Here is a 16,848-nt window from a genome sequence, read left to right as displayed (position 1 = left end):
CCTCCCCCAGGGATAACAGCAGGCGAACAGGCTTGTCTAGGGACATGGGAAAGCGTCGAAGTCACCAAGGCTCTGATCCCACTTGCCAGCAAGATCTTTTTTATACTGTTGAGTCAAACCCTCCAGGGACAATGACTTTCCGGATCCTTGACACATCCACAGTGTGACTCCTCCCCCGAGTGTCATGTGTAAACTGTTGACAAAAAGGCCGCTGGTGTGGAAGCCTCCACGCAGGGGGTTGTGAAACAGGGAGCTGTGAGGCGGTGGAGGTGATGGCTGCCGTGTCGGTGCTTTGATGTAACATGCCTTATCAACCGCCGTCGATTCTTGGAAGTGGGTAATGCGTGTGAGAAGAAAAACATTCCTTGTCAGTCATTCTCACGACAAAACGTTATACGCCCCGTAAGGCCACATTCTATGAGGGGAGGTGCAGCCAGGTGCGTGTGTACACACGTGTTGAACATCACAGAGGGCTAGAGAGCAAACCTTTGGGGGGGGGGGGGGGTCCTGGGAGATGTAACAGCGTAAGCGCGGATGTTTCTTGCAGAACATGCGGAGCTCTTTCCACGAAGACTTCCTTGCTTGCTCATCATAACTCTACTTGTTTTTGTTCCATCTCCATTTCAGAATGTATATGTAGAGAATTCAGCCGGAAACCGCCGCAGCCGAGACGCCAATCCGGGTCTCCCGCACCACGGGCGGCTACGCTAACCAGTCGACCCTTTCCCGCTACATGGTACCGGCTCAACTCGACTCGCTTCTGTGTCGTTTTCCATTACCGTAACAGTACCCCCCCCCCTCAGCGTAGCTGGTTTTAAATTTCAAAACGTACTTTTAGGATAACTCCGCTTCGACCGCTTCGGTATTTATTTAGGCCGGGCGATAGCCCATGCGCGCTTTGATGACGCATTACGCAAAATGACGCAGTGACGCGTTTCTCTGACCAATCAGGGGTCGGCGTTGATTTTGGTACCCGCCCCGGTTTTTTTTTGGACTCTCGACAAAGTTGGTACCAGAAAAGTGGTAACAGTTACCAAAATGCCGGTACTTTCCAGTATGGAAAACCAAAAAAGGGCGAGTCGATTCGAGTCGAGTTGAGCCGGTACCATGTAGTGGAAACGGGGCGCTGGGCCTTCATACCCAGTACCTCTTGCGGTCTCAAGAAGACGAGCGCCCCCGATGCCGAACATGACATCATTTCTATAATTTCTTCAAGTTCATGGCAGGCACGGCTCCAGGATTTCAGTTTTGGGTGGGCCAGGCCCATTATTGATGGGCCTGGAATTCCCTAGGGGGGTCCGGGGGCATGGTCCCCCGGGAGAAAAATTTTCAATATTGATAATTTTAATGCATCAATTTGGTGCATTTTGAGACCAAAATCGAGCTAGATAGAATACCAAATGTAATCACAAAAAAACCCCTCATAATTCATGCAACATTGACAAAATGAGCCAAAATGTTAAAAATTACTCAGTGCAAAATATATATATTGCTTGAACAGCAGCAGTACCATCACTTGCCAACGTTGAAAGCCAGTGAGTGACCATTTTGAACTATAATTCTATCACTGACCGACCAATAGAGGGCGCAACAGGTCTGTGACCAAGCAACCACAGCCCAATCAAACGTCCCTGTCCCAATACCCACCCTACGCGCTACCTAGAGTGGTGCAGTTTGATATTACAGCGCTGCGTAGGGCATGCGAAGTCCCCTTTGGGAAGGAGGTTTAAATGAATTGAATTGGGACGCCTGAGTAACGCGAGCAGAGCAGCGAGCCAGTATTCAGAACTCGCTCATAACGTTATCATCTGTCATGTAAAGACATGCTACTAGAGTTCATTATCAGTCACTGTCAATCACAGTCTACATGTTAGAAGACTAGACTAATACTTTATGTCTATCTCTGCGCAGATGAAGTGGATTATTAAACCGTTATAAAGAATCGTACTGACTACCGAACTTCTGCTGGAGGGAAAAATGCAGCCTCCGTTTATTCGGTAGTTTTGGGAGAAAAAAAAAAGAACGGCGTCTCAGTGACGTGATCAATCCGCGCATGCAAGCGCAACACCGCCCACTTGTGGACAAACAAAGTCGTAAACAAAATAATAGTACACAGTAACACATAGTCATACAAATACACTGGTGTCATATCTCAACACTCCCACTTATGAATCATGAGCTTACTTTATACCTTTTCATATTCACAGAACAAAATAAAAAAAAAAACTTGGTATAACCCATACCACTCACATTTCACACACCAAACATTGCCTTAGCAAATGTCTTCAGTTTTACCTTGGATGCGGGCTTCGTCATTACATCCGCAACCATTTCGTCTGTAGGGCAATACACCAATGACATCCTTTCCTTTGACTCCTTGGAGTACACACAATGGTCTGATTGGTTTTGTGTAAAACCATCACCTGTCAAACACTCGTGTAACAGTAAGTTCCAATTGCGGCCAGACTGCTTGAGGCCGTAGATTGACTTCTCTAGTTTACACACTAGTTTTTCTCCCTTCTCAATATAACCCTCAGGTTGTTCCATGTATATGTCATAGTCTATGGGGGCATGAAGATAGGCCGTCTTTACATCCATCTGGTGTAAAATCAAGTCATACTGAGCCGCCTTCTGTAGAAGCACTCGAACACTTGTTAGGTTGGCTGTTGGCGAAAATGTCTCCCCATAATCCACCCCAGCTCTCTGGCTATATCCCTTTGCTACAAATCTAGCCTTGTACTTGTCGTGTCCATCTATATCTGTCTTTATCGAATACACCCACCTTCCTCCCACTGTTTTCTTGCCCTCTGGCAATTTCGTAAGGGTGAATGTTTTGTTGTCTCTTAGAGACTCCATTTCCTCGTCCATTGCCCTGGACCACTTTTCTGATTCTGGCGATTCCATGGCCTCTTTAAAGGTCAGAGGGACACCGCACACTGCCCTGTATGCATAATCTACAGTAGTGAGTGAGCTGTCACCACTGTCGCCCTGACTATAGTCAATCAGGTATCTCGGAGGGTTGCATTCCCTTTGGGGGTACCTCCCACTGGCTGAGGCTTGTGATGTCACCCTTGGGTGCTCCTCGTCATCATCCTCGGGTGCTGACTGTGTACCGTCAGTCTGTACATTTTTCTGTACTCTAGGCTGAGTTGCAGCTGTCTCAACAGACTTTCTCTCTCTTACCCAGTCTTCTGGGTGCAGACCTGGTGTCTGAGTCTCATTTTCACTAGTTGCCTTGTGTACAAATTTAACTAGTCTGTGTTTCTGTACTTTCTCTTGGTCAGGGTAGTAGACTAGGTAGGCCGGGCTGTTCTTGTCGTGTCCTACAAAACGCCCCCTCTCACATCTAGAATCTAACTTTTCCTTGTCCTGCTGGTAAGCATAGCATTCTGTCCTGAACTTTTGCATTCTAGCCATGTTGCACTTTTTTCCTGTCATTGCCGTGTATGGCGTAGTGCCTGTGTGCTTGTTGAAGCATCTGTTTCTGGTGTGGGCTGCCTCCTGTACAGCATAATGCCAGAGGCTCTTTGGTAGACCACTATCTATTAGCATACACCTTGCCATCTCGAATAGTGTGCGTCCTTCTCTCTCTGCAACGCCATTTTGATGGGGAGAGTATGGGCAGGACGTCTCATGTCTTATTTTGTTCCGTCTCAACAGGGTTTGAAACCCCTTGCCTGTAAACTCAGTTCCATTATCTGACCTTATGCATTTCATTGTCCCATAGGGAGCTACATCTGCCAGAAATTTCTCGGTCGCTTGCACTGTGTCACTTTGTTTTTAAGAAATAAACACACACAGCCCCTGTGCACACATCTGTAAATGATTGCATGTACCTGAAACCATTAATGGACTCGTTTGCCACAGGACCGGCTAAATCAGTGTTTACCAACTCCAGTGGTGTCTTGGCTTTGTCTGTAGATTTCCTGTTCCTGTTTTGGGTAAACTTCCCTTCTATGCATACTGCACACTCTTTGTCAGGTTTACACACTTTACCCTTTATATGCATACCATCAGTGATATCCTGTAGCTTTATGATATCGTCATAGTTGCAGTGGCCCATTATCTCATGCCAAGTTTCTATATCATGGCTCACATGGCACTTTTCAACAACACATTCAGTTTGCAAATAGTACATTTTCCCCTGTACAAAAATGTCAAACCTGGTACCATCCGGTGACATCAGGGCATCTCTGCCCTCTTCGAAGAACACACTGGCTCCGTGTGCTGTCGCAGACTTCACAGAGAAGAGCTCTTGGGGGTACGATGGAATACATAGTGCGTTCCGCAGTGTCACTCTACACTGTCGCCCCTCACTGTCGAGCAGACATACCGTTGCATCTCCCCTGCCCTGCACCACACCAAAGGTGCGCTTACCATCCGCCAGCTCCATGCAGTGTTTCTCTGGCTCGAACGAGCTGTCAAAGCTCTTGAACTTCTTCTTATCATTGACTATGTGGGAAGAAGCCCCACAGTCCACAATCAATCCTGGTTTGAACTGTTGCCGTCGTCCTGGTCCTGCTGAGCTGGTCTCTCCAGCCTGCACTCTGAAGATGTAGTTCTCTTCTTCCGCAGTATTCCCCGGTCCCTGACCTTGACCTGCTCCGTGACCACCACCGCCGCCACCACCTTGCTCGCGTGCACACCTGGCTCCATCAGCGCGGTCCTTCTTCTTGCACACTTTGTCCGTGTGACCCTTGATCCGGCAGAAGCTGCACCACACGCTGCGTGAACAGTCCGATTTCCGATGGCCTTTGTCACCGCATCGCCAGCACACCGTTTGTTCATCATCTCCCTCACAGCGTTTCACTGGCTTTTTCTTAGGCGCTGCGCGGGCCTTCATCACCCTCTCGGACGTCTCGTCCGATGCTGTAGCATTATCTACATCTTCAGCCGCCTCAAAGTTTCTCAATTTGGCCTTAAATTGTCCCAATGTCAACTCACTGTCGCCATGTGTCACCATTAGAGTGAATGGCTTATATCTCTCGGGTAACCCCCTCATCACCATGGCCATCATTAGTCCCTCACTCGGTGCTTCTCCCGCCCCTTTGAGAGCCGTAATGATTTGTTCAGCTCGGATAATGTATTCGGTTATCGTCTCATTATCAGCTTTCTTTAGACCAGTCAATGTTACATACAGAGTGACAATCCGGGGTCTGCCCTTACCAATGTAATGTTCCCGCAACACCCGTAGACTCTCTCTACCGTTGTTCTTCGTTTCTCTGAAGATCAGTCCCAAGCTTGTGTTGTCCAATAAAGGCGCCAATGCGCAGTAGGCGTCCGCGTTCCGCTCCTCGTCTAGGGCCTGCTCTTCCACTGTCAAAGGTCCCGCGGGCTCGGTAAGAATGGTGGTTTTCAACCCAACACCATGCATGCAACAGAGCATTCGCTCTTCCCACAGTTCATACTCATCGGCCTGTCCGTTGAATGTGGGCCACCTGCTCTTCTTTCGCTCCATCTCCCTAGGTAGCGTTAGCTTAGCTTAGCGTTCCGTTAGCTTCCCGATAGCCTCTCTCGATGCTAACTAGCTTCACACTTGCTAACTTGCTACTCCGCGCTAACCTGCGCGCATCCCGCCATCCGCGGTTATCACACTTCGTGTACTTCTTTTATCAAACTACTAAATAATCCAACGTTATCTGGGCCCATAACCTGTTAGAAGACTAGACTAATACTTTATGTCTATCTCTGCGCAGATGAAGTGGATTATTAAACCGTTATAAAGAATCGTACTGACTACCGAACTTCTGCTGGAGGGAAAAATGCAGCCTCCGTTTATTCGGTAGTTTTGGGAGAAGAAGAAAATGAACGGCGTCTCAGTGACGTTATCAATCCGCGCATGCAAGCGCAACACCGCCCACTTGTGGACAAACAAAGTCGTAAACAAAATAATAGTACACAGTAACACATAGTCATACAAATACACTGGTGTCATATCTCAACACTACACATCTCTATGATCACAAGACGGTGGCGGAGAGGAAGAGCGTGGAGTTGTGGATACCAACTCTTGCTCATCTCCTGGTTGCAGTGACGACTCCGAGTCTGACACCGTTCGTGCACGTTTAAAGAACTTAAACAACGCTTGGTATGGCAGTTGGAACTAGCCTAGCCTAGCCTAGCCCGCCGGCGTCGAACGTCACATCACGTGTCTCGTGAACTCGCTTGCGCATGAACATCAACATATAAAATTATGTTTATAAAAACTTTTTTTTAGCACAAAATCATATGGCTGATTTCGAATCATTTATGACTAAATGAAAATTTGTAAAAAATAATATACATAATATATTTTTTTGGGTAGGAAAATTGTAGGGTGGGCCTGGTGAAAAGTGGGCGGGCCTAGGACCGTCAGGCCCACCCACCCATAACGCCGTGCCTGGTTCATGGTGGGAACGATGTTGAAGTTCCTGAAGGGGAAAGTTAAGGGAAACCTAAATAATGATGCTGAGCAGCTGATTCTCCGTTCTTGGCAAGTAAAGACAAAAACCTGCCGAATAATGCATCCACACTGTAACTTCATTTCTGGAGATCTATGAATCGAATGGGGTTACCCGCATCTATTTTGGGCTGCCTTGTCTTGACAGTGTGAATTTCATACAGACCCCGCCGATAAGAAAAGAAAAATCAATTTTTAACCTTGTTAATGTGTCCCTGTGGCGTTAGGGTAATGATGCAAGACATATCTGGAGCAAAATAAGCAGTCAAGGCCATGGCTGAGCAGATCGGCTTTGAAACTGCAGCGTACCAAGGACAGACTCGGGGGGGGGGGGGCAAAAAAAACAAAAACGGATTCATACAGACAGGACGGACAGGATTTAATATGTAACAATCTAAGGAACCATCCCAGACAGCATCTGGATGTGGGCCACTTCAGGCAGTGATGCAGCACTGACGGCCTTCTTCTGGCCCTGACAAAATGGATGTGAGCCTGAAGTGGCCCACATGTATAATACCAAATATGGCCCAAATATGGCAAATCAAATGTGGGCCTTTTTTGGCAAAGATCCGGTGCTCTCGGCAACATGTGATCTGGATGTGACCCTGAAGCGGCCCGTGTGGTAAATGGTGAATATGGCCCAAATATCACAAAACAAATATGGGCCACCTCTGGCAAATATGTGGCACATGTGGCATTGCCATGGCTTGGTTCTGGCCCAGATCTGGCAAACAGGAGTGAACCGCCCAAGAGCCATCATTCCGTGCGGTATGTGGGCCGGATGAAAGTGTCGGGTGTGGGACGGGGCCACAGCAATTTTGCCATCTGGGACGGACGGGGCCAGAATTTCTTTCAGCTAAATAAGGGCAAAACTGAGACAGTTATCTTCGGTGCCAAAGAAGAAAAACCAAGCCAGAAATCTTGGTGTTATTATGAGTTCGGCTCTAAATCTCAACAGCCACATCAAGTCCGTAACAACATCAGCCTACCGTCACCTTAAAAACACAGCAAGACATAGCAAGACTCGGGGGGACTCGTGTCCAATCAAGACAGAAAAACTTTCATTCATTCATTATCTTAACCGCTTATCCTGCTCTCAGGGTTGTGGGACAGAAAAACTTGTTCATGCCTTGATCACTGGTAGGTCAGATTATCGTAATGGTCTCTTCTCAGGTCTCCCTGCAGCTTGTTCAGAATGCTGCTGCTAGAGGTCCAACAAAGACCAACAAACCTGAACCCGTCACACCGATTCTCAAATCCCTGCATGGGCTCCCGGCGTGTCGGAGGATCGATTTCAAAATGCTGCTGCTCATCTATAAACTACTAAATGGTTTAGGGCCTGTAACGGTGCAGTTGCCCGTTACCGCAGAACTAGTATTGTATTTTGGCTACAGGGCCAAAATACATCACTGAGATGCTCTTAACCAAGTGAACCCTCTGGACCCCTCGGGTCATCTGGGGCCGGTCTGTTAACCGGTCCCCGAGTCGAAACAAAACATGGAGAAGCAGCATTTAGCTGCTGTGCAACAAATGCTGGAATGAACTTGCAGAAGATCTGAGACTTGCTCCAACGCGGACTACTTTTACATCAACATTAACAACGCTGATGTTCACCACTGCTTTCTGCTGAACCACAAACCTTGCACTGCATTTTGATTTTATTCTTTAAATTCCTTTTATGCATCCTTTTCGATCCTGTTTTATTGCATATTGCGTTTTTTGTGAAGCACGTTGAGTCTGCCTCGTGTATGAAATGTGCTGTATAAATAAAGTTGCCTTGCCTTGACTGAGTAAAGCGTAAAGTGTCTGCAGAAAGTGTCTGAGGCAGAGTGGTAAAGGTGGCAGCAGTATTACAGATGTAATTGGTGTTACGTTGTGTTTAGTGTCCTTATGGCCTGGGGGAAGAAACTCCTTCTGAGTCTCTCTGTGTTGGCCTTGTGGCTGCGGAGGCATCTGCCTGACCACAGCGGCTGAAACAGTCCGTTATTGGGATCCATAATAACCCTGGTCCTGCACCGCCTGGGGTATAAGTCCTGTAGGGGGGTGAGTGTGGATCCGGTGGTCCGCTCAGCTGACCGTACCACTCTCTGCAGGGCTTTTTTGGTTGAGAGGTGCAGTTCCCATACCAGGCGGTGATGCACCCTGCCAGGATGCTCTCAGCGACAGCAGAGTAAAGGACGCGGCCTCGCCTTTTTCACCAAAGTGTCTGTGTGATGTGACCTCAGTGACGTGGACACCGAGGTACCCGAAGCTGCTCACCCTCTCTACCGGGACCCCGTTGTTAGAGCGAGGGGTGTAGGGGTGTCTTTCGCTGTGTCTTTCTAAAGTCCACAATAAGCTCCTTGGTTTTACTGATGCTCAGGGGGAGAGGCTGATGGCCTGGCACCACCGTGACAGATCCTCCACCTCTTCCAGTGGTAGGAAGTACGAGCAAATGGCGACGATGTGAGCGCACAAATAAGTGCAGATTAACGGCACTCCCCTCTAGACACGTATTACCACCTATTGGCTGCACTGAGCGTTCTCTATCGCCACATTTGCATGTACAATATGCACACTGCCTGCACGGCGTAAGCCGTTACAGGCAAAGCCGTCGCTACAGTGGCCTGGGTGAAGGACTACAATGCTGCACATCCACCAAGTAACCAAGCAACCAGCAAACAAGCACACGAGCCTTCCCACGTTTATGTAATGAACTCATGATAACTCTCATGACTCACGGAGCTGCTCGACCGCACAGTTGTTTGCTTTTCATGCTGTGGAATGGCGTTACCCCTCAATGCACGTGCACACACGCACGCACACACACATGCATGCATGAGGCGTGTATTTCAGAGTTTGTGTAACCGTGTGCGTCTAACAGGATGGTAACGGTTCACTTGTTTCAGTGGCGGTGCTCTTCCCTTGCAGGCGGCATTGCCTCCAGGTTTCCTGACTTGTGCCGCGCAGCTCTTGACCTCTGACCCGCAGTCCCGTCCGGCTGGTGGTGACGGGAGAGAGCCGTTGGTCACTTCAGACACGGCGATGCTTTCCTTGACTTGAAGTGCACGCGGGTGCAATTTTGAGGCGCTGGCGTTTTACTTCACCTGAATATTGCCACTGCAGGGGGCTTTTTTTGTTGGTTGTTGTTGTTGTTGTTTTGCATGTATTCCAAGTTGGTTTGGGCAATAATTCAGTATGACTGTTCATTTGTCCGTCAAAGGTATTGTGTCAGATATTGCTATGTTGTGATGCACAATTTTGACGTCTGAAATTGCTCACAAAATTAAATCTGAAATATTTGAGGGGGTATAATAATAATAATCGTCATCATTACATTTATATAGCACTTTTTTAGACACCCAAAGCGCTTCACATTAAATACAGTATACACATGAATAAAGTATTATATATAGTTATTTTCATATATAGTAATATATTTATATAAAAAATATAAATATATTTATATAAAAGATATAAATATATAATATATATATATATATTATATATAAATCATTAATTTAATTTAATTTAATAATTATGTGTGTTATGTGAAAACTAGTTTTGGCTTGGTATTACTCTTTATACTACTGATAGTTCAGGGTGATGAACCTCGGCTTCTTAAACACTGAGTTTTTGCCTGTGCAAGCAGAGATTGTGGTGTACATCTACATGGCGTACAAGTCCATATCATTATTACGACAGCTATATTTTCCATATCACCCATCACTTATTTTAATACCAAGTGAACAACATCCATCCTAGTCAGCCAGAAAGCGGTAAAACTAGGACCGCTTTACAACCGGGGGGACTACAAACCCAAGCTGGGCAGTTTCTCTTTCCTTTTTCCAAACTCTTTTTATTCATGTTTGTTAACATTGTAAACGATTGTCTCACATTTTTTTGAAACACAATAATAATAATGATAATAATAATAATAATAATAATAATAATAATAATAATAATAATAATGGTGTATAAACATTATGTAAATGGCAAAAACAGTAGTTAGAAACATATACATACATACATATATATATATAAAAACACTGTGTTTAGTAAAAGAAAAAAATATGTATACCCCCCTGCAAAGACTAGCAAATAAAAAAATAACATTGTTTGTTAACATTGTAAATAAACAATTGTTTCAATTTTTTTTAAAAAGATACAATAATAACAATAATAGTAATAATAATAATAATAATGGCATATAAACATTGTGTATATGGCAAAAACAGTAGTTGAAACATATATATATATATATATATATATATATATATATATATATATATATATATATATACACACACACACACACACACACACATTGTGTGTAGTAAAAGAAAAAAATACCCCCAAAGACAAATATATATATATATATATATATATATTTAAAAAAACAGTTTTCATGGTAAATTGCAACGTTAGTGCTACAGATTAGTCTCGAGTAATCAAAGGAGCAACTTGACGAGGAGAAATTAAAAATAAAGACCAACAGCCTCACTGAGGGACTCTGGAGCTGCAGTGTCTCTGCATGGTCAAACAGTGGTCACCTTATTTCCAACACCCCCGCCTCACTCCTGGATGACCTGAACAGGTTCTGTGCCCGCTCTGAGTGGGACCCGGGACCACCAGACGACACACAGAACCTTATCGGGCTGTCACTCAACGAGGTACCACATCATGTGACGTGAGGTTTTTAAATCTGTCATGGCACGCGACGGCCCAGACGGTCCCCCATCTCGTGTCCTTGAGACCTGCTCTAGTCAGCTATCAAATGTTTTTACAGACATTTTTAACCTGTCCTTGTCAGTGTGTGTGGTTCCTACATGCTTTAGGAAAACCCTTACTGTGCCTGTTTCCAAAAAAGATCACCTGTATCCTGTCTTAATGACCACAGACGTGTTGTCCTGCCAACCCTGATGCTCTACAGTTTGCTTATCGGTCAGATAGACGTGTGGAAGATGCCGTGTCAGTGGCTCTGCATGCTGTGTTAAAACACCTTGAAGGAAAAACACGTATTGTTGTTTATCGACTACAGCTCTGCATTTAATACCCACGTACCATCTAAAGCTGGGTCTTTATAATTCCATCTGTAAGTGGTTATAATGGGACGGCACGGTGGCGCAGTGGTTAGGGGCGGTCGCCTCACAGCAAGAAGGTCCTGGGTTCGAACTCCGGGGTTGTCCAACCTTGGGGGGGTCGTCCCAGGTCGTCCTCTGTGTGGAGTTTGCATGTTCTCCCCGTGTCTGTGTGGGTTACCTCAGGGTGCTCCGGTTTCCTCCCATAGTCCAAAGACATGTAGGTCAGGTGAATCGGCCGTACTAAATTGTCCCTAGGTGTGAATGTGTGGGCCCTGTGATGGACTGGCGGTGGTCCAGGGTGTCTCCCCACCTGCCGCCCAATGGCTCCTGGGATAGGCTGCAGCATCCCACGACCTGACTTCGGTTAAGCAGCTTGGATAATGGATGGATGGATGGAAGTTCAGATGGGCAGACCTCAGACAGTGAGAGCAGGTACCAGCCACTCCTCTTCCACAGTTCTCCACACAGGAGCACCACAGGGTTGTTGTCTTGGTCCCCTACTCTACAGTCTGTTCACACATGACTGTGTTGTCAAACATCATGACACCATAGTGACTCTCACAGATGACACCACAGTGAATGGACTGATAAATAACAATGGAGACGCCTATAGGAGGGAGGTGAGGCACCTATCCACATGGTGTCAGGATAGCAACTTCTTCCTAAATGTTGAGACAACAGAGGAGACAATTGTTGATTTTAGGAGGTCCAAAACGGTTCAGACACCAGTTTACACCAGTTTCATTTCAGCTAACCCTACACTGACTGGGCTATGGCTATAGAATGTTTAGGAATGAGCAGATAACCAAATATCCATTGCTTTCTAGTCGTTACCACCTATGTGCGTTGTCCCCTATCCCGCACTTTATCCGAACCCGTGTCATCATACTGTGCCAACAAAGTCCTCCCTCAGAAAAAGGAGGAAAATGGTAACCAAATTTATTTTTCTAACTCCCTATCTGTGGCTCATCTCGCTTGCAATCTCTCCCAGATAGAGAAAATTGATTTTGACCATTTGTCAACACACCGGGGGGAGGCTGGGAAAGAGACAGACTGTTAGGTGAAACCGTGGTATGAGGAAATGAAAGGGACATTTAGTGAGGGAACTGTATCCGTGGACACTAATCAGAGACACGTCTATCTGGTCAGCGCGGTCGCCTCACAGCAAGAAGGTCCTGGGTTCGAGCCCCGGGGGAGTCCAACCTTGGGCGGGGGGTCGTCCTCTGTGTGGAGTTTGCGTGTTCTCCCCGTGTCTGCGTGGGTTTCCTCCGGGTGCTCCGGTTTCCTCCCACAGTCCAAAGACATGCAGGTCAGGTGAATCGGCCTTACTAAACTGCCCCTACAGGTGTGTGAATGTGTGTGTTGGCCCTGTGGTGGCCTGGTGGCCTGTCTAGGGTGTCTCCCCCGCCTGCCGTCCGATAGGCTCCAGCATCCCCGTGACCCTGAGAGCAGGATAAGCGGTTTGGATAATGGATGGATGATGTAGTCTCTTGCACCATTGCACTTTATCACCTCTTATCTCGCCTGTATCAGCCAATCCTTGCGTATATATCCGAAGCCTGTTGTGTTGTCGTGTTGTTATTCCATGTTAAGTACGCTGAGAAAGCCACGAAACCGGAGTCACGTTCCGTGTGTGTGTGTAAACCTGCACAGCCAATAAACCTGATTCTGATTCTGATTCTGCCGCTCGTGTGCACTGGAGGCAACCTGGTTGGGGAAATAAGCGTTGCCGTGTGCAACGAGGGCCACATTCCCATCTTTCTATTGTACGCACGGATATTTAAAGTGTATTCCCCCAAGGCAGATTTCCAGTTATAGTTATTCAGTCGGTGCTTCACCTGTTGCGCCGTCTCTCTGCCTCTGATTCAGATCACCGGATGGTGGCAGCTCATTCCTGAGATCCACTTCTGCGTGTGGACGACTGACAGCGCTGACTGAGTAGGTGAATCTGGTTGGGTGTGTCTCCCCTTTGAACGACCAGTTTGTCTCCTTTCCGATCTGCATTTCTGTAGGCAACGGTTGTAATCCGTCTTGCTTCACCTCACAGAAGGGAGTCCTGCTCTGGAGTTGAAAGTCGAGCATTAACAGTGGCGGCTGGTGCTAAAGTTGAGGGGGGGGGCAGTTTACCTTGGCGCAGCCCACCCGGCAGCTGCTTTAATGCCCACGCTGTCACCGAGTTATTAAGAAGGACAGTGTAGACTATAGATTTTAATCAGGGTTCGTAGACCGTGGATGATTGACAGTCGAGACGAGGAGTGGTGGTGGGTGTGAACATGATTGACAGCCACGAGAATTGTCCAATCACATGAGATCAAAAACCATCAAAACGATACCAATTCGCTGCCGATAAAAGTAGGGGTGTCTGGGGCAGCGCAGAACTGCGCCCCCTGGAAAATCTGAAGCAACCAATCAGGCAGCAGCCTCAGGTCACCTGCTCGCCACAAGTTTGAGGGCTTACATAAGGTGTCGTTTGGCCGGCGCCCCTCACCCAGGAAGTACATGTATTCAGACAGGAAGTACATGTATTCAGACAGAAATCAACCAGATACCATTTGAACCAATATTTAATGGCTGCTGACAGGCGCTCACAGACTGGAAACACTTTTATTTCATAATTATTTAAATTATAAACAACTAAATCATACTTAACATGTTTAAGTAGATTTTCATCTCTTGGTATTTGAGGGGGGCGGTGCCCCAGCGCCCTGTGCTGGCCAGCCGCCACTGCCTTCAGGCCTACAAGTTGAAATGTTACTGTAATCCTAATTAGGGTGGCACAAAAAACGTACCAACCCGCTGAACCATGTGGAGGTAAAGACGTTAGCTGCAGTTTAAATAGACGCTTCTGACTATCTTTTCTTGTATTGCACTGCCCCCGTGTGGCGAGAATGTGAATTACACGTGGATTAAACTGCCCATCCATGAGAGAGCGAGTGTGTGTGTGTGTGTGTGTGTGTGTGTGTGTGTGTGTGAGTTACTTCGCATTCCTGGCTTTCCAGAATCGTGTATTTTGGAAAGCCAGGATATTGTGTTAACTGGTAAAACGCGTGTTTCTGGGAGATTTGGGAGTGAATGTAAGTCAGTGTCGGGGCCTGAATGACCTCCAAGCTCACAACACTCAAATTTTATCAGGCTGACGTGGAACCTTCTTCAAGGTCACCACACACACGCACACACACACACACACGCACACACACACACACACACACACACACACACACACACACACACACACACACACACACACACACACACGCACACTGGGCAAACAGAAACGATAAAATGTACATGAATGCAGCCGGTGTTCCTCTGTGTTGCTGCGAGGCAGTGAGCTGATGTCGGATCCTTGTTATTTTGGCCAAGTCTGTTCTTCCAGGGCAAGTCTGTTCTTCCAGAGCATCTCTTTCTCTCTGTTCTGCTCTCATTCTCAAGAACCAGACACACATCCAGCCGCAGACTCTGGAGACCACAGAAGGTGCGTACAAGATGTTTCTTTTCAACTTGACTCACTTTGTTTTGGCTGTGCAAACTTGTTGGATTGATTGGTGTGTGTGTGTGTGAGAGTGAGACACACACACATACATACAGACAGACAGACAGACAGACAGACAGACAGACAGACAGACAGACAGACAGACAGACAGACAGACAGACAGACAGACAGACAGACAGACAGACAGACAGACGGAGAGAAAGAGAGACAGACAGCCAGAGAGAGACAGCCAGAGCGAGAGAGAGAGAGAGAGAGAGAGAGAGAGAGAGAGAGAGAGAGAGAGAGAGACAGACAGACAGACAGACAGACAGACAGAGGGAGACAGCCAGAGCGAGAGAGAGAGAGAGAGAGAGACAGACAGACAGACAGACAGACAGACAGACAGACAGACAGACAGACAGACAGACAGAGAGAAAGAGAGACAGACAGAGAGAAAGAGAGACAGACAGACAGAGAGAGAGAGAGAGAGAGAGACAGACAGAGAGAGAGAGAGACAGCCAGAGCGAGAGAGAGAGAGAGAGAGAGAGACAGCCAGAGCGAGAGAGAGACAGACAGACAGACAGACGGAGAGAGAGAGACAGACAGACAGACAGACAGACAGAGCGAGAGAGAGAGAGAGAGAGAGAGAGAGAGAGAGAGAGAGAGAGAGAGAGAGAGAGAGAGAGAGAGAGAGAGAGAGAGAGAGAGAGGTGTACTAATGTACTTTACTTCCATGAATAAGACTAAATTCTTTGACATCGTAGCTCATTTGCTCAGGAACAACACAAACGCCGATCACTGTAGCAAAAACAAACTTTCTCGTCCCTCCGGCTAGATGAGCACGTCCGAATGGTCCAACCGGACCCTCCACCTGGAGGATGCCCTGACCAGCGCCCTGGGTCGTTACCTGGACAACTGGAGGCGTAACGCGTCGAGGGCGGAGGAGGCGCTGGACAAACGGCTGGTCGAGGAGAACTTCAGGAATGTCATCTGGTACTTGGCAGTGGTGATCGGCATGTTCGCCTTCATCATCGTTGCCATCCTGGTGAGCACAGTCAAATCCAAGAGGAGGGAGCACTCGAACGACCCCTACCACAAATACATCAAGGATGAATGGACCGCAGAGATTCAGCAGAGCTACGTCATCAACAACCTCACGGCTAACTGACGCCAAGACGTGAGACACATGGCACATCATCAACCTCACCTTCGTGATCATTAACATTGTAATTTTCACTCTCCTCATGTGTATCTCCACCAAATGTGTCATTTGTCCAGATTTACGCAGGGCCACTGATAATTAGTGACACTTGAAGAAACGATGATTTGAATAAAGAGGTGTGATCACCTGACATGTGACGCAACATCATTCTTGATCAGTCGATTTCTGGTTCTTTCATTTGGTTCACAGTTGGACTGGGGACAGCCCTATTTTTTGGAGTAGCATTGTCTTCTTCCTCCTCTTCATCTTCATCTTCATCTTCTTCGTCTTGCGGCTTCCATTAGGGGTCACCACAGCGGCTCATCCGTTTCCACCTCTTCCCGTCCTCTGCATCTTCCTCTGCCACACCAGCCACCTGCATGTCCTCCCTCACCACATCCATAAACCTCCTCTTTGGCCTTCCTCTTCTCCTCTTCCCTGGCAGCTCCATATTCAGCATCCTTCTCCCAATATACCCAGTATCTCTCCTCCACACATGTCCAAGCCATCTCAATCTTGCCTCTCTTGCTTTGTCTCCAATCTGTCCAACCTGAGCTGTCCCTCTAATATACTCGTTCCTAAGCCTGTCCTTCTTCATCACTCCAAATGAAAATCTCAGCATCTTCAACTCTGCCACCTCCAGCTCCTCCTCCTGTCTTTTCATCAGGGCCAC

General features: G+C 47.1%; 1 protein-coding gene across 3 annotated transcripts in view; it reads left to right on the top strand.

The window, feature by feature from the left end:
- The window catches only part of LOC130121255 (potassium voltage-gated channel subfamily E member 2), a 29,905-nt gene extending 13,577 nt beyond the window's left edge, over positions 1–16,328 (top strand). Inside the window, exons 3-5 of one of the 3 annotated variants that reach the window (XM_056290132.1) lie at positions 13,372–13,440; positions 14,935–14,977; positions 15,810–16,328. In XM_056290132.1, the coding sequence (XP_056146107.1) occupies positions 13,372–13,440; positions 14,935–14,977; positions 15,810–16,142 (445 nt within the window). In that variant the 3' untranslated portion in view covers positions 16,143–16,328. The remainder of the gene's footprint in view (positions 1–13,371; positions 13,441–14,934; positions 14,978–15,809) is intronic. The other 2 variants (XM_056290133.1, XM_056290134.1) reach the window with 2 other exon arrangements.
- The last annotated feature ends 520 nt before the right edge of the window (positions 16,329–16,848 follow it).

This window comes from Lampris incognitus, chromosome 11 (assembly GCF_029633865.1).
Source record: "Lampris incognitus isolate fLamInc1 chromosome 11, fLamInc1.hap2, whole genome shotgun sequence".
Lineage (NCBI taxonomy): Eukaryota > Metazoa > Chordata > Actinopteri > Lampriformes > Lampridae > Lampris > Lampris incognitus.
The sequence above is the reverse complement of the archived record's forward strand: the minus strand, read 5'-3'. Positions and strand labels throughout refer to the sequence as shown.